The following is a 22,321-nucleotide window of genomic DNA, read 5'->3' on the forward strand; positions in this document are numbered from 1 at the left end:
AGGAGGAGGGTGGAGTCCTCAAGGTGCTCAAGAGGAGAGAGAGAGAGAGAGAGAAAGAGAGAGAGAGAGAGAGGATAGTAAGGGTAATGAGAGAGTACAGACATGAAGGAAACATAATATGTTAGATGTGTTGTTTTGTTCCCTGTGCTGTGCTCACCGCTCTCCTTCTATAGTGGACAGATCAGAGCATAACACTGAAGGGAAGAAGGACCTATCAAACAATAAAAAGCAGAATAGGTCACAAGAAGAAGAAGAGCGGACTCCCTTTGTTTATGGAGCCCATGCTCAACGCCTCGTGCTTTTGACACGTCTGTTCTTGTTTCGGGCGAGCCTCCCTAGTGTGCCACTTGCTACCAAGCTGTCTTGCGTTGTCTTCCGTGCCTATCCTCAGTATTTCTGGGGATTTCTGGGCTGCAGTCCCTGCTCCTAGCCCCCAGGCATGCCACCATGTGCGTTGTCGTCCCTTGACGCCTTGCGCTGCCACCTAGACCCACTTTGGTTTTCCTGTCCCCACACTGCTGCTGTATTTGCTGAGTACCTAATAGGCTTTGCGGCCTGTTCTACGATTTGGATCTTCCTACACACTTCGAGAGGTCTGCCTTGTCTCCAGCTGATTCCCTTCCTGCTTCCCGGCCACTGCGCTTTGTCACGGTCCTGCCTGCTGTGATCAACGTCCACTGGCATCCCTCGGTCTGCCACTCTGTCTACAGCTCTACAGCTTTTTATCCATGTATCTGGGCCCGTATACACAAAACTTGTTAGCACTAACAAATAGCTGTTAAGGGTAACAAATTCCTGTTAAGGCTAACATTTAGCTGTTAAGCACAAACAGTGGATACAGAAAACTTGTTAGGGCCTTTAAAGTACTGTTAAGGTAAAAGTGCTGTGGAGGACTATTAAGCTCTTAACAAATTCCTGTTAGTAGAGAAGATGGTGGAGCAACAACAACAACTTCAAAGACGACAGTGAGTGTATCGACAGCGACAGGACGTATTCAACAAGTACAATGACGACGAACTCATCAAACGCTTCAGGATGAACCATGCTGGTATAATAACAGTGGCTGATTTAGTGAGGGACAAACTTCAATCCCGTACAGAATGGAATCAACCACTGAGTCCTGAGACGAAGGTGGCAATTACCCTAGGAAATTTGGCCACGGGTAAAATGCAGCAGTGCAGCAGTGACGACTTTGGGACCTCACAAGCAACAATCAGCCATGTCATTACTCAGACAATTGATGCACTGTCAGAACCAGACATTGTAACTCAATTTGTAAAATTCCCATTGACTCGCCAAGAAGTGCAAGTGAAACAAGTAGAGTTCATGGAAGACTATAGGTTTCCCGGTGTTGTGGGTACCATAGATGGCACACGCCTTAGAATTGTGGCTCCCAGTGTCGATGAACATTTATATGTAAATAGAAAACGATACCACAGCATCAACGTGCAAATCGTATTCGATGCCAAGTACATGATACTTGATGTTTTGGCATGGTGGCCTGGCTCAGTACATGATGCCAGGATATTGGACGAGTCTGGCTTGAAGGCACTTTTTGAACAAAATTATGTCCCAGCTGGATGCTACCTTCTAGGAGACAGTGGTTATCCTTGCAAGGAGTGGTTGCTGACGCCTTATCTAAACCCTCTGGCTGGTGTTCAGACAAACTATAACACGTAAGTTAAAATCATGTTTCTTATGCTATATAGTACAGTTTATTTTAAAGAGGTATTGTCCTCTCCAGTCTAGGTAGTAGTCATTACTTAATGTGATAACAACCAAAATACCAATACAGCATAGAATTCCTCTTTAGTACAGATTTCCTCTTCAACACTATGCAGCTTATAGATGCTACTGTATATACTGCAATACCTCACCTTATGATGGTTAACAATTCTTGCAGAGCACACAAGAGGACACATTGTGTAGTAGAGAGGGAGATTGGCCAGCTCAAGTGACGGTTCCATGTACTTCATGGTGAAGTACGATTGTCCCCAGAGAAGACATGCAAAATTGTCTATGTCTGTGCTCTGCTCCACAACATGTGCAAGCAGTTTAACATTCCAGTGCCTATCAACGAGGAAGATTAACTGTTCCACGATGCAGCTGAAGGGGACGTAGGTGCAGATGAAGAAGAGCCAGGTGAAGCAGAGATACCTCCTAATCCTGGTAGACCAGCAGGCCGTAACGGACATCCATTTCGAGATTATATTGCCAGTCTTCATTTCAGATATGTGCTACTTATCCTTATCAACTTTTCTGAATGTACTGTACTGTATACTGTACAATACAGTATACTGTATACATTACAATATATGTTCACTAAATTAATAAATGTTTAAGTGCAGTACAGTACAGTACTGTACTTAATTACCCTTGCTCAGAGATGCAGTACTGTGCATGAATATATGTGATTGGTGCCAGTTTTATTTTCTAAACTAAATTTTTGTACATTAATTTATATTGCAGCAGACCAGTGGCTGAATGAGGTATCATGAAGGTGTGATTGCTGTTGCAGTGCTCTCTCTCTACTAACAAGTTTTTTTTCCCACTTATAGTCAAAAGTGAAAGATAAAATGAATTGAAACAAATACAGTTTGTAAAATATAATTTGTATTTTTTTTTTCCTTTACATACATGCTACAGTATATAATCTTGTGGATCTCATGAAAATTGTCCACTCCAAGCATGTTAGGGTGGACAATCTTCATGAGAGCGAGACTGGGGGTGGACAATCTTCAGCTGACCCGACCATTTCCTAACCTAACCTAACCGAAACTTTGGTGTTGGATGCCGAGAGCAGCTGAGGTGGACAATTTTCAGTTGGGTACTCTGGGGTGGACAATCTTCATGAGATTCAATCTTGTTAATAATACTGCAATATACTATAAAATCTTAATAAATATAATAATATATTTTTATTTCCTCAGCATAAATTTCTACTGTACCAAAAATGAAACCTATACAATTCACTTATTAATTTTTCATATTTTTTGCTGTCAAAGACTGGTAATATTCAATTTCAGCCATCATTAACTTCTGTTTAAGTTCAATGTTTCCCTTCAATGCTAACAATTCTACTTTCCTTTTTTTCAATTTTTAACTTTTCCTGTTCAAGTTTCAATTTGCGTTTTTTCAGCTTTGTATTGTTCATATTCATCACTGACACTGGAACACTTTCTTAGTTTTGGTGTTGATATGCTTGGTTGGGCCTTAGAGGTTTCAGGTTCAGTTATGGTGCATTCTATAAAGGACCCATCCTCCAAGAGTTCTAAGTGCTGGGCCTTGTGCGAAGATTGTTGTGGTTGGGGCTGGACTTAGACACTTTGCCAATGAAGCTGAGGGAGTTCACTATCATCCTCTACCTGTTGCTGGGGTGGTTCTTCTCCCAACTCTTCAGTGTCTTCCTGCCATTGCTGGGTCTGCAGCTTCCTAAAACCATTGCATAAATTTACCGCAGTTAAAAACATGCAACTAGTTTAATCTCACAAGGAGAAAAGTGCATATCAACTACAGTACAGTATGTAAAAATGCCTTGCTGAAGTATGAACTATCTGATAAAATTATATCAATGCAAATGTTAGGCTAAAATTGTGGTACACTATGCAATAGAAAGTCCAATACAGTACACAGGACAAAAAAATTGCAAGAATCTTACCTCAACGTATGAAAGCCGAGATCATTCTGAATCACACCTATCACAGTTGCATTCTTCTCCCCTAATAATTCCTCAACTTTCATGTCTACTGGGTCAAGTGGAGGAGCTTGGGGGCCACCAGCACCTTCAAGAATAGTTAATCATATTTTAGCACAGTACTGTAAAGCTGCAAATATACAATATCACTACACATTACAGTACAATATAATTTGTATGTATGACCAAGTTTGCGCTGAATTTGACTGCTACAGTACTTGCAACACATCTTTGTTAAATGATATGCATGTTATTAATACTGTGAGAACAAGCACTCAAATGCTAAATTTCTACCTTAATAAAAGTAATTGTGACAAGTTGATTGAGGTGAATAAGCAATAGGAATAACGTGAAAGCTATTTCGCTTATGTTAACTTCTTAAAACGGAAGAGTATACAGTAATAAGTTAATCTTACCTGCTTGGTTATATTCAGCCTTTATTGCCGAAATTTTCTTCCTCGATTTTGAGAGGACAGAAAACCATTTGGTTTAAACTTCTTCTACAGTCCACTTAGTCAGTGGATTTGTTCCATTAATGGCATCAGTTATGCTTTGCCATGCCTCCCTCTTGTCCTTGTGGCTTAAACTTGGTTTAAATCGCCCATTTATAATAATTTTTTTTCTCCATAATCACGTTGACCAAGAGGAGTGTTTCCTCTTGTGACCAGTTTGGCTTCCTTTTCTTTTTCTGTGGTTCTTCTTCCATGTCTATATCCTCTGAAGTAATTGTTGAGTCTTCTGTAGGAAGATTTGTCTGTGGTGCGGCCGCCTGTACACTGTTTACAAACATACGGTGCGATGCGCTATCGTCCAAAAATATCTGTCGTTGGTTAATAAGTACTCCTAAAAAAAAACATACATATGCTATTTATGTGCTATCATGATACTATATTAATAAATTTTGAACAACTGCATTAATAACACTGTTTTATGTGTGCAATTTTTAATAATATACCCATTTACATGTTCATAAGCTGCTAACTTCAGCATTGTTTAGTGGGACTTGACAAACAACTGTTTACTAACTAACATTTGCTAGTTAAGCATTGGTGCATTACTTTTAGTGATTTTCTGTTAGCTAGCAGAGATTGTTAAGGTTAACAAAAAAGTTTTGGTGTTTATTTGCCTTGCTATGGTTCTCATATTTTTTGTCTGGTGATTTTTTTTTTCTTTTTTTTCTTTTTTTTCTTTTTTTGCATTTCCCGCCTTTGCTCCTCGGTTTTGGCATTCATTTTTGCCAGCTGGTCTTTCATTGGCTCCTTACTGCTTTCCTGGCTTGTGTTGCTTCCTCACTGGTCCTTGGCCTTTGTTTCAATTTTCCTCTTCTCTGAGTGGCTGCGGCACCTTGTCCCGATCCCAGATTGGCTGTTTCAAATCGTGCTGCCATTTTGTGCATCATCCTCTAATTTTCTTTTCTTAGGGTCTTGTGTCATTATCCACGGCTATACACGCATCTGTAAGCACATACATCCCCAATTACAGTCTTTTTTGCCTGTGATTACCATTTTTATATACTGCATTTTCTTGCATTTTATTTTTTTTCCCAAGGCATATATATATATATATATATATATATATATATATATATATATATATATATATATATATATATATATATATATATATATATATATATATATATATTTTTTTTCATTTAATTTGGACCGTTTTGCAGTAACCGTCTGCCTGTTTTGTCTGTCTGGTGTGTGCTGTGTGTGTGTGTGTGTGTGTGTGTGTGTGTGTGTGTGTGTGTGTGTGTGTGTGTGTGTGTGTGTGTGAGCCCTGAGCCTGTGCCTTCATCTACCCCTAGGCCTCCACAGCTCTCTGTGACAGTCATTACCTTACGCCTCCCCCTACCTGTGCCTCTCATTGCTGAAGCTGCTGCAACATTCCTGTTTTTTTTTTTTTTTTTTTTTTTTTTCTCTTCTTCTTTCCAGGCCCCATCTATACACCCCTGCAGCAGTCCCAAGCCTACATCTTATCCAGTTGGGTTGTGTCATAATTTTTGTTTATTTATTGAGGCTGAATTAGCCTAATTCACTTATTTTTGTGCTCATTCCTGGTACTGTTCTTTTAAAATTTTATATTTTTGTACTTTTTTTTGTGTGTGTGTTTTTTTTTTATGCCTTTGCAACTATTATAAGTTTATTTTGCACAGAAAATCAGTATTTGCTTAATTTTTGTCATATTTTGCCAGCAGTTGCTTAGCTTTCTTTAGTCATTTGTTTACATTTCTCTATTGGGTACATTATTGTTCCGCTTATTACATTATTGCCATATATAATTCATATTATTGACATATTATTCCATTTATATTTTGTGTCTGTTTACTTTTTGTGTATATTTCTCTTGTGTATTTATTTATTTTATTTATTTATCTATTCATTTATTTATTTATTTATTTATTTTTATTTATTTATTTATTTTATTTTATTTTATTTCATTTTTATGCTTTTAAATGCTTTTAAGAAATGCTTTTAAGAAGTGGCAATTTTATAATGCCTAATAATCTGAGCACTGCCTCTACCCTACCTATTGCTACTGCTTCCGTTGCTGCCATTATGGTTTCTCCTTCTCCCTCTACTATTAAACTCCTGCACTAGGACCCTACCCTTAAAATATTTAGGGAGAGGACCCTAACTACTCAGCATTATCGTTTTTACAGCAATGTGAGGACTTAATGACTAACAGTAGTATCACCTCTGGGGCAGACAAAATGTCTTTCTTCAGGTCGCAATTGATTCCAGGCTTGCTTGCCTTTACCATGATGTCAGCTCACTGCTTTAAGCATTATATGCATCAAGATGATTATGCTGAGTTGCGTAGTAATTTTTTTGCGTGCCTTTGGAGCTTCACGGACTCACAATTCCTTTCTTTGGGCTTTTCGTTATGCTGAGTCATTTACTACACAGCTGGGGAAATGTAAGTCACTTGGTCAAGTTCATGCTACCGAGTACGCACATGATGCCATTAGATTTTTGAAGTCTATTATTACTGCTACTTTTATTTATATTACAACCTATACTCTTATCTACTACTACTACTACTACTACTACTACGTCCACCAACACCAACACCACCACCACCAACAACACTATTCTTATGCCATTATATGCTAGTGCTACCGAAAGAAAATTAATAATTAATGAATAATTAATAATCATGGAAAAGTCAAAAAGTACCTGCGGATTAACTCACCCTCAGGGAGTCCATCGGCCAGTATGAGAGAATAAATGAAGAGGAAGAAAGACGCGAAGGAATGAGAGAGAGAGAGAGAGAGAGAGAGAGAGAGAGAGAGAGAGAGAGAGAGAGGAAAAAATGCAAATTGACATTACTACGTCTATTGAGTATTGTTTTGATGATATGACAGACAGCAGACATTCGAGTCACTAGCGCACTCAGAACCCGTCACGGCAGAAGTCACAGGTGTGTGGGAAAAAAATAAGTGTGTGTGTGTGTGTGTGTGTGTGTGTGTGTGTGTGTGTGTGTGTGTCTTATATTGTATATGCAGTCATTGATGCATGAGAGAGAGAGAGAGAGAGAGAGAGAGAGAGAGAGAGAGAGAGAGAGAGAGAGAGAGAGAGAGAGAGAGAGAGAGAGAGAGAGAGAGAGAGAGAGAGGGAGAATTTACACTTTTGCCAATGGAGATGAAACTCTCTCTCTCTCTCTCTCTCTCTCTCTCTCTCTCTCTCTCTCTCTCTCTCTCTCTCTCTCTCTCTCTCTCTCTCTCTCTCATTTTGTATTCTTCTATCTCTTATTCTGGCTGATTCAACAGCACTCACTTGCAACTCCAATCTCTCTTCAGGATCCCCCTAAGTGAAGGTGCCTCTGGTGTTTTGCCTCTGTTAGTTGGGGGACCTGAGGAGGTATTTTGCTGATTTTCCTTAGAATGACTGCTGCTTCTGTGTCAGAGACCTGTCTTTGTGTGCTGCATGCATAACAGAGGTGATAGTGTCTGGCATGGAGGCATACATTCCTCATGCTTTTTCTTGACCTAAACCTTCCAAATCTTGGTTTAGCACAGCTTGTTCTCATGCTATATATAATAGAGATGTGGCCCACCAAAGGTACTTAAGCCTTCCATCACCAGAATCTCATGCACTTTATATCTCTGTCTGGAGCATGCCAAGTCTGTTCTCAAACTAGCCAAAAATTTCTTCATTAATAGAAAGTGTCAAAATCTTTCAAGATCTAACTCCCTTCGTGACTTATGGCATCTAGCCAAAAATATCTCCAATAACTTTGCTTTTTCTTTTTTCCCTCCTTTATTTCAACCAGATGCTATCACATCTATCTCTAAAGCTGAACTCTTCGCTCAAACCTTTGCTAAAAACTCTCCCTTGGACGATTCAGGGCTTGTTCTTCCTACCTACTTCATGCTACCTATTAAAATTCTTCGCAATGATGTTTTCCATGCCCTCGCTGGCCTAAACCCTCGGAAGGCATATAGGCCTGATGGGGTCCCTCCTATTGTTCTCTGAAAATACTTGCACCTTGCCTAGTCAAACTGTTTCAACTCCATCTGTGAACATCTACCTTTCCTTCTTGCTGGAAGTTTGCCTACATTCAGCCTGTTCCTAAAAAGGGTGACCATTCTAATCCCTCAAACTATCAGCCTATCTAAAGTTTTTTTAATCAATCCTCAACAGGAATATTCTTAAACATCCATTATTTTACAACCTTCTATATCAATGGTATTCATTGCGCGGCTCACGAGCCGCTGGCAGCTCATGATGACTCAATTCACAGCTCTCGAAAAATATGTAAATTAATTAATAAAAAAAATATATATATATATAGAAAAATAATTTTTCAAGTAAGATACGAGTACATATTTTCATGAGGTGAGATGGAAGACAAAGTCACAGTAAGAGATAACATTCTGACATCCCTACCCTAGTCGTACAGAAATCATACGAGTCCACTACAGGAAACTGATCAGGGACACGTCTAGCTCTAGGCGTCAGTGGTCTCACTGAATCAGTTGAGTTCAAGCTTTCGGGTATTTCGTTGCTCTTGGAGATTTGTGTTTGAAAATAGGCAACAGATATTTGAGACTGCAGCAACATATATGAAAGTAAAGACTTAACTGTTACTGCTTGTGGAAGCTAGCTGTGATGGGCTAGTAACTAGCCCATCACTAGCACTAGCAGCTCAGTACTACTTAATTTAGTTGAGTTACGCTAACTTGCAGTAGCTGCGGCTCTCTCAATCAGTGTGTTTAACCGAAGTGGCTCTCTTGCAAAAATTAGTGAATAACACTGTTCTCTATGATCGCCAGTATGCATTCTGTCAAGGCCGCTCTACTGGTGATCTTATGGCTTTTCTTACTGAGTCTTGGTCATCCTCTTTTAGAGATTTTGGTGAGACTTTTGCTGTTGCCTTGGATACAGTAAAATCCCTCTCATCCGGCATTCGAGTATCCGGCAGCTTCAAGTATCCGGCACATTTTTCCCCGAGCCTTAAAATCAATAAAAAAATCAATGTGCACTCATAAAATCGATTAAAATTCCAGTGCAAGGCATACTTTCTCCCCTCGCCACCAGAGCGCACTGCTTCACGCCACCAGTGGCCCACTGCACTGTGTTTACTCATTGACTCAGTCCCGCTTGTGCACTGTTTATTGCCTGACACCTTCATCATGCCTAAAGTTGTAGAAAAGAGGAAACGTGTTGTGCTTGCACTTAACCCTTTCCTTCCGGCAATCGTATATATACGATTGCAAAAATGCATCCGTAGCGACGGCAATCATACCCGTAATCAAGAATTTTCGCGCCTCAATTTTGAGCTCCAAGCGCGGTTTCTCGAGTCAGATGGTGTGAGTGGAAGTGTCTGGCATGTTTCCACATGTAGTGTTGTCACTAGCTCTGGAAATTTAGTGATAATTGAGCTATTTTCCTTTTCTCCGGGCGACACTTGGCAACCCCAGTGACCCGCCAGGTGGAAAGCACTCACCGGGTGGAAAGCACCATGATAAGTGCGAAGAGACATCCTGATAAGAGCGAAGGATCTCAGATCATAACTCACCATGGAGCAGGACAGAACATACGTACTTAGCAGTTTTTCTGAGTTTGAAGACAGTGACAGTGAATATTTAGAAGAAGAAACTGAAGAAAGCGAAGACATTAGTGAGGACTCAGAAAATTATTTACAGGATCCACCTGTTTTATCAGAACAGAGAGATGAGGATAGTGGTGATGGAGATCAGACTCCAAACATCGTCCAGAGTGGCTCACGGAGATGCAGGCGTTCCCCACGTGTTCTGGCAAGACGATCAACGGGGCGTGGCAGTGGTGCGAGACAAGGAAGAGCACGTCCTATAAACTTTCAATGGAGGGAATTGAATGAAAATTTTTTTCCAAATATGCCTGATTTTTCTAGCGAATCTCCAGGGATAACTGATGAATTCCCTCCTGTTCAACATGATTGTGATTATTTTATGGCATTTTTAAGTGATGATTTATTAGATCTTATAGCGAGCGAGACCAACACCTATCATGATAAAGAAACAGCAGATGATTATGTGCTCCAAAGACTTCACAGGAAAGAGTGGAAAAACATCACCAGAAATGAACTCCTGTCCTTCATAGCCCTCACCCTTCTTATGAGCCACTCTAGAAAAGGCGTGAGGCATGATTACTGGAACAGAGGTGACCTAATGTACATGCCCATTTTTGGAAAATATATAACAAGGGACAGGTATGACATCCTAATGGGATACCTTCATTTTTCCATGGATGTGACTGATGATCCACTCTGGAGAATTAGGCCAGTCATACAGATTCTGAGAAATAAATTCAAATCCTTTTTCAAGCCATTTCAAAACCTTGTCATAGATGAGTCACTAATGCTCTTCAAGGGAAGACTCAGATTCAAACAATATATATACCATCAAAGCGCCATCGCTTTGGTGTGAAAATGTACATCATATGTGATTGTGAAACAGGATATGTGCTTGATTTCATCTTCCACACTGGCACTGACATTGATCACATCACGAAGCATCATCCCCTGGGCCTTTCTGGCTCAGTAGTAGAAGAACTGATGAGAAATTACATTGGAAAAGGGCATATCCTGTACACTGACAACTGGTATACAAGTCCAGCATTGGCAAGGTATTTGCATGAAAATAATGGTGGTGCTGTGGGGACTGTCATATCAAATAGAAAAGATATGCCACAGTTTGAAAGAACACAAAAAGGCGATGTGATCAAATACAATACCCATGACATAATAACAATGAAATGGCATGATAAGAGAGAGGTCCATTTGCTCTCCACAGTCCACACAGGACAAATGGTAAATACCAACAAGAAGCACTGGAAAACAAAAGAAATCATTTGGTAGCCAGATATTGTTGTTGATTACAACACAAATATGAGGCTCGTTGATAAGGCAGATATGCAAATAAGCACAGTGGACAGCCTGAGGAAAAGTACAAAATGGTACAGAAAAGTTTATTTTCCCTTGATGGATATCTGTATGCTAAATGCTTATAATCTTTACATGACAAAAACAGGTGAAAGATCAACTCTCATAGCATTCAGACTGAATGTGATAACAGAAATGTTGAGAAGATTTGGCCAGCAGGTGCCTACACATTCATGATCAGGTAGACAGAGAGATGCACTCCACTGTATCGTCTAAATCACTGCAACATCTAAATGGCGGAGTGGCTTTTCATTGCCCACGTCCCTCCGACAGCAGCAAACCCACGCAAGATGGGACAGCGGGAATGCATAGTCTGCAAGACAACGACGAAGAGGGAGAAGAAACGTAAATTGGTCACCACAATGTGCCAAGGGTGTGATGTTGGATTGTGCCTTGGGGTTGCTATAGCCAATATCACTCCCTCAAAGATTTGTGAACAAGAGAAAGCTCTACATTCAACACAATTTGCTAGGTAAATATAAATGTATATTATTTTATACTTACTGATATAATATTTCTTGTGAGATTCACTATAAGGGGGACAGAATGACAGCTATTTGTTTTCGCCCGCCCATGTTATCTCCCCTTCTCTCCTTATCACAGGCAGGACGGAGGGAGTGTGTCCTTGAAGGAATCCAACATTTCAGTCTACATACGGATAGTATTTCACAAGGTAAAATAAATGTTTCTTGAATAGTACTATATGACAATCGTGTGTGTGTGTGTGTGTGTGTGTGTGTGTGTGTGTGTGTGTGTGTGTGTGTGTGTGATGACTTATCTTCCTCATGGCTGAATACATCTATATTCCCCTGACAGGTGACAGTCCCCTTGGGAAATGCTGCTCAATTTACTACGGAAACGACATCGTCTCGTAGTGATGGGAAATATTTATTTAGTTATAGTTTTGTACTACCTAATTATAAAAATGTGCATGTCATATTTTGTAACAAAAAGTGACCTAGGCTTACTAGAATTTACTCCTACCTAGCTATAAATATCGTAGTATATGATAATCTAGTAATAATAGTATGTCTCATTTGTAATAACAACATAGTTACTTGAAATAAAATATTTTTTGTCAACTTACTTATTCCTCACGAGGATGCTGAAACCAAATTTGGGGTATCTCTACTTGATTATCTTCATCGGAAGAGAAATCTGATTCATCCTGCACCATCAGGATAGTATCAGATGGTGAAAGATGTGGGGAGGAGAACATATCAGACATGACAGAGACTGAAGGTGAGGTATAAGGAGAGGAAAATGAAGACAACCAAAGAGGTGAAGAGAAGGAAACTAAGTAGTTTGGAGGACTTTGAGGTGATGGAGGAGTGCGAAGTGGTGGTGTGTGGGAGCGAGAAGGAGGGACTTAAGGTGAGGGAGTGTGAAGTGAAGGTGTGAAGGAAAGAGAAGGAGGAGTTTCAGAGGGAGTTGAAGTGTTGGAGAGAGAACGAGGGACTTCATGGGAGGGAGTACGAAGTGGAGGTTGGGAAGGAGTGTGGGACAGAAGAGAGATCACAGGGGAGGGAGGAGTGCGAAGAAGTGAAGTGGAGGAGGGAGAAGGAGAATTTTGAGGGGGTGAAGGAGGTGCAGGAGACGAATCTTTGGGTGGTATTTCTGCCATGACTAACTTGCTTCTTGCTAGGTATTGTTGCAACATGCCCTAAATTTTCTAATATATCTGTAATTCTTCTCAATTCTCAGAGCATATTTTATATAGTCCCTTATTATGTTTTTCCTCCTCTTGTACAGGAAAGTGAAAAAAAATATTACCTATCATTCTTTCATTTTTTTTTTTTCATTATCTTCGATTTTATAATAAAATGGTAGAAGGTAACTTGTCAGAGAGAGAGAGATCAACTAACAGGTTGGCGCATGAAAGCGTGTGTGTGCGTGTGAGAGAGAGAGAGAGAGAGAGAGAGAGAGAGAGAGAGAGAGAGAGAGAGAGAGATAATGTTATTTGCCTGAAACTTGATATGAAAAGGGATGAAATCTCTCTCTCTCTCTCTCTCTCTCTCTCTCTCTCTCTCTCTCATTGGAAGTGTACAATTTCCCCTCCAAGATAGAGAGAGAGAGAGTGTGCGCGCGTGGTGTCATCGCTCTCCGGGCTGTTTCTGGATGACAGATCACACAGCGGGAGGAGGAGGAATTCTTTATAAGGCATAAACTGAACTTTGAGAGGTCACATCGAGCTACAAAGTACATCATTGTATTCAGAATAACAAAGAGAAAATAATTATTAGTATTCAAGCAATTTTCTGACACTTTCTAGGTTTGCCATTTTTAGCCTTCATACAAAACGGGAAAATAATATAAGTGCCGGAAGGAAAGGGCTAAGCAGCTGATCAGATCAGCTGCTGATTAAGATCAGCTGATCTTTGTTATGGTAAGATGCGTGAGTGTAGGGTGATGGTTGTGGACATAATTTCACTTCTATTCAAGTATCCGGCAATATTCAATTATCCGGCATGTCGGCAGTCCCGTTGATGCCGGATAAGAGGGATTTTACTGTATATGAAAGGCTTTTGATAGAGTCTGGCACAAAACTTTGGTTTCCAAACTACCGTCCCACAGCTTCTATCCTTCTCTCTCTCTAACTTCATCTCAAAAGTCTTTTCTAACCGTCCTATTGCTGTTGTGGTAGACGTTACTGTTCTTCTAAACCTATTAACAGTGTTGTTCCTCAGGATTCTGTCCTGTCACCCCCTCTTCTTATTCATCAGTGACCCTCTAAACCAAACTTCTTGTCCTATCCACTCCTACGCTGATGATACCACCCTGCAGTTTTCCACGTCTTTTCATAGACATCCAGCACTTCAGGGAAGCCACAGAAAGCCTGATTTCTGATCTTTCTAAAATTTCTGATTGGAGCAGAGCAACCTTGGTATTGTTCAATTCCTCAAAAACTCAATTCCTCCATCTATCAACTCGACACAACTTTCCAGACAACTATCCCCTCTTTTTCAATGACACTCAATTGTCCCCCTCTCCTACGCTGAACATCCTTTACTTATAATCTGAATTGGAAACTTCACATCTCATCTCTAGCTAAAACAGCTTCTATGAAATTAGGCGTTCTGAGACGTCTCTACCAGTTTTTCTCAATCCCCCCCCCACCTGCTAACTCTGTACAAGAGCCTTATCCGTCCATGTATGGAGTATGCTTCAAGTGTCTGGTTCCACTCATACCACTCTTATAGACAGGGTGGAATCAAAAGCTTTTCATCTCATCAGCTCCTCTCCTCTAACTGACTGTCTTCAGCCTCTCTCTCATCGCCGCAATGTTGCATTTCTAGCTGCCTTCTACAGTTATTTTCATGCTTACTGCTCTTCTGATCTTGCTAACTGGATGCCTCCCCTCCTCTTGTGGTCTCGCTGCACAAGACTTTCTTCTTTCTTTCTTCTTCTCTCACCCCTATTCTGTCCACCTCTCTAATGCAAGAGTTAACCAGTATTCTCAGTCATTCATCCCTTTCTCTGGTAAACTCTGGAACTCCTCGCCAGCTTCTGTATTTCCACTTTCCTATGACTTGATTTCTTTCAAGAGGGAGGTTTCAAGACACTTATCCTTCAATTTTTGACTGCCGCTTTGGATCCTTATATGGGAATGGCATCTCAGTGGGCTTTTTTTTTATTGGATTTTTGTTACCCTTGGCCAATGTCCCTCCTACTTAAAAAAAAAAAAAAAAAAACAGTGGCTGGCATGATGAGTGGGTGGGCTATGTCGGTAGCTGGAGGGTTTATGGATTGGTGGGTGTTATTAAAGATGGAGAATAAACAACCTAAATAACTTTAGATTTTCTGATGGTACTGCTCTGTAGGAAGAGAGAGAGAGAGAGAGAGAGAGAGAAAGCGCTTTGTCTCCGTCAGTGAAGGTGTTAATTCTGTCGAACACTCCCCATTGCCAAGAGAGAGAAAAAGAGAGAGAATTTAAAGCCGAAACACTGCTGCCACTTATACTAGCTAAGCCAAACAGAGTATAGTTGCAACTATTGAGTACGATAATAGAGTATAGTTGCAACTATTGAGTATGATAGTACATACTGTGTGGTGCCAGTAGTGCACCTTGGTAATGTACCCAGAATAGATCCTTGAGGCACACCGCAAGTGACGCTTTTACAGGGGGATGAAATGTTGAAAATTGTGAATTGTTGCCTACCATCAGGATAACTTTCGAACCATTAGTGTGCTGGTCCGCGAATAACATAGTTCTGCAGTTTTTTTAACAATTGTTTCAAAATGCTTTGGAAAGCTAAAGGAAAAGGGTTAATTAATACATTTTGCCATCTATTGCATTATACATATTTCGACAAAGGTGATGTACTGCTAGAATATTTAGTTTGAAACCTGTACAGAGCATCTACCAAAAGTGAATTTTGGAAAAGATAACTCGTCTATCTACTTCCAACAATTTCTTAAAAAATCTAATAATGCTTGGGGAACTGAAATTGGCATATAATTGGCAAAATAGGAACTATCACCTTTTTTGTAAACTGGTGTTACTCTTACAGTTTTTGGATGTTTAGGGAATATTCCTTATGTAAATTATTTATTTATTATATACTTAAAAAAAAAGTGACATTTCTTCTTTGTGAGCTTTAATTACCTTCATGCTTACATCATCAAAACCTGATGTCACCTTCAGGTTGCAAATCACAGTGGTGAGCTCTCCACACGATACTGGTCGCAGATAAAGAGTGTAAAATAGGTTTGTGTAAGTAGTTATCAAATCATATGGTGCCTCCCGATGTTTAGGGCTAAATTACTGACATCACAGAACTATTTATTAAAACCTTTTGCAACTGGTGAATCTTCTAAAATATTTTCATTCTGTAATATAAATGAAATTTAATTAATTTTATACCTTCTTCCTATCATATCATTTAGGATTTTCAATGTTCCTTTAGTATTTCCATTATTTTCCTTTCGAGTTGATTTGTAATTATTTTCTTTTGCTAATTTAATAATGTATGTTAACATGTTGCGATACTTTTTGAAAGTGTTTTCATAGGTTAAGGGCTATTTAGCATAAAGCTTTTGTAGTTTGTTTCATTGTTTAATAGAATTTCTTATTGTGTAATCTCTTAGTATTATCAAAACTCCTATCTAAATCATTACAAAAATAGTAATTGCATGTTGGTTGTTTGAAGCCCCGGCAAGTGAGAAAATTATCTAATGAATCACCAGGTTCAAATAGGAAAATCATGGCATTTAATGGCAACTATGTTCCTGTTCAGCTTGTATGATGTCTAGTAATCACTTATTTCAATAAATGGTAAAGAATTATGGTCAGCGAAGGCTAAGTTGTAAGGCACACTATTGATACCAATGTCACTTATAAACAGCGTGTTTCAAGATCGTGTATTTATTTTGTTTGTGGTCGTGGTGTGTTGTTTATGAGGTAAAGGTAGTCTGCAACCACCTGAACACCCAGCAGCAGCACCCACACACTCACTGTTGCCAGCAGCAACAACAAAGCCAGCATTCAGGATACCAAAAGCAGCAGCAGAGCCAGCAGCACTCAGGGTACCAGCAACAGTAGCAGGGCAAGCACTCAGGGTACTAAAAGTAGCAGCAGAGCCAGCAGTCAGGGTACCAAAAGCAGTAGTTGAGCCAGTACCCAGGATAAAAGCAACAATAGTACTCAGGATTCTAGCAGCAGCAGCAGCCAACGAAGCACAAGCTGAGGGAGTATTGTATGTAGAGTGTAATGTAATTGTGTGTACTTTTTTTTTTTTTTTTTACGTAGGAAGGACACTGGCCAAGGGCAACAAAAATCCAATAAAAAAATATGCCCACTGAAATGCCAGTCCCATAAAAGGGTCAAAGCAGTGGTCAAAAATTGATAAGTGTCTTGAAACCTCCCTCTTGAAGGAATTTAAGTCATAAGAAGGTGGAAATACAGAAGCAGGCAGGGAGTTCCAGAGTTTACCAGAGAAAGGGATGAATGATTGAGAATACTGGTTAACTCTTGCATTAGAGAGGTGGACAGAATAGGGGTGAGAGAAAGAAGTGCAGCGAAGCCACGGAAGGAGGGGAGGCATGCAGTTAGCATGAAAATAGCGGTAGAAGACAGCTAGATATGCAACATTGCGGCGGTGAGAGAGAGGCTGAAGACAGTCAGTTAGAGGAGAGGAGTTGATGAGATGAAAAGCTTTTGATTCCATCCTGTCTAGAAGAGCAGTATGAGTGGAACCCCCCCAGACATGTGAAGCATACTCCATACATGGACGGATAAGGCCCTTGTACAGAGTTAGCAGCTGGGGGGGTGAGAAAAACTGGCAGAGACGTCTCAGAACGCCTAACTTCATAGAAGCTGTTTTAGCTAGAGATGAGATGTGAAGTTTCCAGTTCAGATTATAAGTAAAGGACAGACCGAGGTTGTTCAGTGTAGAAGAGGGGGACAGTTGAGTGTCATTGAAGAAGAGGGGATAGTTGTCTGGAAGGTTGTGTCGAGTTGATAGATGGAGGAATTGAGTTTTTGAGGCATTCAACAACACCAAGTTTGCTCTGCCCCAGCCAAAAATTTTAGAAAGATCAGAAGTCAAGCGTTCTGTGGCTTCCCTGCGTGATATGTTTACCTCCTGAAGGGTTGGACGTCTATGAAAAGATGTGGGAAAGTGCAAGGTGGTATCATCAGCGTAGGATTGGATAGGACAAGAAGTTTGGTTTAGAAGATCATTAATTAATAATAAGAAGAGAGTAGGTGACAGGACAGAACCCTGAGGAACACCACTGTTAATAGATTTAGGAGAAGAACAGTGACTGTCTACCACAGCAGCAATAGAACAGTCAGAAAGGAAACTTGAGATGAAGTTACAGAGAGAAGGATAGAAACCATAGGAGGGTAGTTTGTAAATCAAAGCTTTGTGCCAGACTCTATCAAAAGCTTTTGATATGTCCAAGGCAACAGCAAAAGTTTCACCAAAATCTTTAAAAGACTATGACCAAGAGTCGGTAAGGAAAGCCAGATCACCAGTAGAGCAGCCTTGATGGAACCCATACTGGCGATCAGATAGAAGGTTGTGAAGTGATAGATGTTTAAGAATCTTCCTGTTGAGGATAGATTAAAAAACTTTAGATAGGCAGGAAATTAAAGCAATAGGACGGTAGTTTGTGAGGGATTAGAATGGTTACCCTTTTTAGGAACAGGTTGATTGTAGGCAAACTACATGCTACAGACTCCAGGCACCAAGCACTCATGGAGCCTGTACCAGCAGCAGCCTCAGCATCAACGCCATCATCGAGACGATGGCGAGTTCCAAGACTAGTATTCTTCAATGGTAGTTCTGCTGCTTGTTCCCAATCAGCGTTGTGTGGCTGAAGTAGGTGATTGTTCCCTTGCTTCAAGCGACATTTTTGCCCTTGATGGCTTGAGAAGCAGGGCACAAGTCTTCATTGATGAAGATTAGAGTCCCACCTAATTTGGAAACATTTATGAGCACTGCCTCACAATCACAGTAATAAGGAAAATGGGCGATAATCGAGCGATGGTGGTTCTTTCACTGGTCAAGCTTTTCTTCAAATAATCTTGATACTTGTTTGGCAAATTGTTCCTATGTTTTGCCATGTCACTCTTTTAATCCTACTATTTATTAGAAGGTGGGTTCTGCTGCTGCAGTATTCCTCATAATTACAGCGGTCTTCTAGATCTTTGATAATTACCTTGTTCTTCTCAGTTTTCAACTGTTTCACTTGATGTTTTCAACTGTACTCTTACTTCACTCAGGGTGATCACCAATTTTCACTTCAATTGATTGGTGTATTTAACCCATATTGCATTTTGTATATCTTACCTTGTCTGGCCTGAGAGAGAGAGAGAGAGAGAGAGAGAGAGAGAGAGAGAGAGAGAGAGAGAGAGAGAGAGAGAGAGAGAGAGTACAAATTCCATATTTTGAATTAATATAATTCAAAGGTTAATTAAAAGCATACAGTAAAAATCTTTTCAACTCGGGTTTTATTACATAAGAATATATATATATATATATATATATATATATATATATATATATATATATATATATATATATATATATATATATATATATATATATATATATATATATATATATATATATTTGCGATAGTTTTTCATAGTCTACTGCACAAACTGTCAATTACTACAATCAACATGTACAAAATAGCTAGCTATGTACCTACTTTACATGAATTGCAACTCTGGCGCAGAGCATGAGCACAGCCTGGGATCAAGTATACAGCATTCCGAGCACCTTGTACTTGTACAAGTTCACTATACCCTCTCCTGAAATCAACACGTTCATTTAACCACAAGAAACTCACTGGTATAAATATTTCCATCTACACATAGGTGACTAAACAAGTATACTAGGTACACTAAGTACATGATTCTTGATATGTTAGTATGTATTTAAAACAATGCCCAATGTTAAAGTTACTGAGATTTCAATGTACTAATGTAAGACATAGACTATAATACTCTAATTCTACAAGTTAGATACTTCTTAATAGCATACAATTTTGTATATCTTGCCTTGTCTGGCCTTGGTGGTAGTTTGCTATGGTGCCACTCAAAGCCATGAAGGATAATGTGCTCAGTCGCTAACTTGAAGCAACAACTCAAGCATGAAAGCTATTGGGCATCACACACTGATCCTGACTACAAACTAGTTTATGAAAAACTTGTCAAATGATCATTTGGGTGAATATCACAACAGATGGAAGGAGCGGTTTTTCATCAGACACATCCACTCAACTCTGATGAGACACCACAGACGTTTATAACTTGACACAAACCAGTCCTTTCAATTTCTCAAAGAAGTCCTCTGCAAAGAGAAGAAAAATTTATGCCCTACACTGGTGACTACAAAATTATTCCAGAGACTAATATGACTGTCAGGAAACATTTCCCTATTGAGACTCAGATGTGCAATATGAAAACTTGTGATGGAAGGGTCAGTTCTAATATCTGATAAACCATACTGATGTGAGATTAGGTTTATCAGGGAAACTGCAATGTCTTTTTGTCAAATATATTATTTATTTATAATGGCAGAACAACAGCGAAACTCAAGCCCATCTTTAAGAAAGGAGATAAAACTTTAGCATCTAATTATAGACCTGTCAGCTTAACTTCAGTTGTAGGTAAAATGTTAGAGTCAATAATAGCGAGGAACATTAGGGAACATTTAGACAAACATAACTTGATAAATCAGTCACAGCATGGCTTCATAAAGGGGAAGTCTTGCCTGACAAACTTGTTAAGTTTTTACAGTAAGGTGTACGAGGCAGTAGATAATGGTGATAGTTATGATATCTTATATCTGGACTTTAGTAAAGCATTTGACAAAGGTACCCAATCAAAGGCTCCTGAGAGAGGAGCCTTTGATTGGCACACGGGATAGATGAGAAGGTGTTGGGCTGGATAGGGTCATGGCTTGGTAACAGGCAACAGAGAGTGGTAATAAATGGCTCGAAATCCGAGTGGGGTCATGTAATTAGTGGGGTGCCACAGGGATCAGTATTAGGGCCATTGTTATTTCTAATATATATCAATGACTTGGATAGTGGAATTAGTAGTGATGTTAGTAAATTTGCAGATGACACAAAGATAGGTAGATTAATTAGGTCAGAATCAGATGCCATCGCCTTGCAGGCAGACTTAGATAAAATGAATGAATGGACGGACAGATGGCAAATGCAATTTAATATCAATAAATGCAAAGTGCTTAGCGTAGGTAGAGGAAACCCACACAATAGGTAGACATTAAACAACCAAACTCTGGTAGGTACAGGGTACGAGAAAGATTTAGGAGTTATAGTTAGCTCTGAACTCCGTCTAGGAAAACAATGCATAGAAGCCAGAAACAAGGCAAATAGGGTACTAGGATTCATTGTGTTAAAAGTAGAAGGCCGGAAGTAATATTAAAGTTATACTTGGCGCTGGTCAGACCTCATCTAGACTACGCTGTGCAGTTCTGGTCCCCACATTACAGGAAAGATATAAGTCTATTAGAATCAGTAAAGAGGAGAATGACTAAAAGGATACAGGGGATGAGGAGTACTCCTTACGAGGCGAGGTTGAAGCTGTTAAATTTACATTCTCTAGAGAGACGTAGGTTAAGAGGGGACCTGATAGAAGTCTTTAAGTGGTATAAGGGTTATAACAAGGGGGATGTATGTATCTTTTAATGGTGAGCTTCTCATAGGTTTCAACACCATGTGCAAATATGACATGAGTTTATTCTCTGCTATCAATGAAGCTGTTCTAGGTTATACTTATGTTCCTACTGTTCTTCCCCTATGAAACTCCTTCTCTTGCTGATGTGGTAATGTTAGTCACAACTCTTCCTTCTCCTAGCAACCAGACATTATCTACATGGGATTCTTATGTTACATCATCTAGTTTGCCTGTCTCACAGCTTCATTCTCAACCATCTTCCCAGTCAGACCACGGTGTAACTCCTTGTAAACACATTTTATTAGCAGACCCGGTAAAACTATCTGAATGTGCTTTATATGTCGTAAACGCTAAGGTTAAATCTGTTGTATCAGGCACTGATATCCTCTGCTATGCCCAACAATCTCCATGTAAAGGTGTTGAGTTAGAATCTGTTGTACCACAGTCAATGACAATGGATTCTGCAAAATCAGGCTGAAAAATGTCACAACTACGCCTGTCAAGCTCAAAGCAAGTGTGCTACTCAGAGAAGCCTTGCCTTACTTTGAGAAAGTTGTAACCTTGGATGATTTACTTTCTTCCTCTATCAATAATATATCCGCATCTGAGAGCCATAGCACGTCTTCTCTTCCACCTCGCTGGCCTAAACCCTCGGAAGGCTTATGGACCTGATAGGGTCCCTCCTATTGTTCTCCGAAACTGTGCCTCCGTGCTTGCACCTTGCCTAGTCAAACTCTTTCAGCTCTGTCTGTCAACATCTACCTTTCCTTCATGCTGGAAGTCTGCCTACATTCAACCTCTTCCTAAAAAGGGTGACCGTTCTAATCCTCAAACTACCGTCAAAAACTTTTGCTATAATTTCCTGACTATCTACAGTTTTTTAATCTATCCTCAACAGGAAGATTCTTAAACATCTATCACTTCACAACCTTCTATCTGATCGCCAGTATGGGTTCCGCCAAGGCCGCTCTGCTGGTGATCTGGCTTTCCTTACTGACTCTTGGTCATCCTCTTTTAGAGATTTTGGTGAAACTTTT

The 22,321-nt window shown here is 39.8% G+C and overlaps 2 protein-coding genes and 1 long non-coding RNA gene across 14 annotated transcripts in view; 1 reads left to right on the top strand and 2 right to left on the bottom strand.

Moving 5' to 3' along the window:
- The first annotated feature begins 820 nt into the window (after positions 1-820).
- On the top strand, positions 821-2,039 carry LOC135112279 (putative nuclease HARBI1). Its single transcript, XM_064026568.1, has 2 exons — positions 821-1,676; positions 1,904-2,039. The coding sequence occupies exons 1-2, from the start codon at positions 1,036-1,038 to the stop codon at positions 1,956-1,958; spliced, it is 696 nt and encodes a 231-aa protein (XP_063882638.1). The 5' UTR covers positions 821-1,035; the 3' UTR covers positions 1,959-2,039.
- LOC135112280 (uncharacterized) lies at positions 1,729-4,537 on the bottom strand. Its single transcript, XR_010274257.1, has 3 exons — positions 4,111-4,537; positions 3,659-3,782; positions 1,729-3,432 (listed from the first exon to the last, which is right to left on the bottom strand). It is a non-coding gene; the product is annotated as an uncharacterized LOC135112280 (long non-coding RNA).
- Positions 4,538-19,184: 14,647 nt separating this feature from the next.
- LOC135112281 (protein unc-13 homolog D-like) overlaps positions 19,185-22,321 on the bottom strand; it is a 149,296-nt gene continuing 146,159 nt past the window's right edge. For all 12 annotated transcript variants that reach the window (XM_064026570.1, XM_064026572.1, XM_064026579.1 and 9 more), the window contains one exon: positions 19,185-19,929. In XM_064026570.1, coding sequence (XP_063882640.1) covers positions 19,909-19,929 — 21 coding nt within the window. In that variant the 3' untranslated portion in view covers positions 19,185-19,908. The remainder of the gene's footprint in view (positions 19,930-22,321) is intronic.

The sequence above is a fragment of the Scylla paramamosain genome, chromosome 23 (assembly GCF_035594125.1).
Source record: "Scylla paramamosain isolate STU-SP2022 chromosome 23, ASM3559412v1, whole genome shotgun sequence".
NCBI lineage: Eukaryota > Metazoa > Arthropoda > Malacostraca > Decapoda > Portunidae > Scylla > Scylla paramamosain.

Bases quoted from the DNA above. Each gene is read 5' to 3' on its own strand.
- LOC135112279 (XM_064026568.1), top strand. From the start codon at position 1,036: ATGAACCATGCTGGTATAATAACAGTGGCTGATTTAGTGAGGGACAAA. The intron at 1,677-1,903 runs GTAAGTTAAAAT...CAATTCTTGCAG, and splicing joins GTTCAGACAAACTATAACAC to AGCACACAAGAGGACACATT.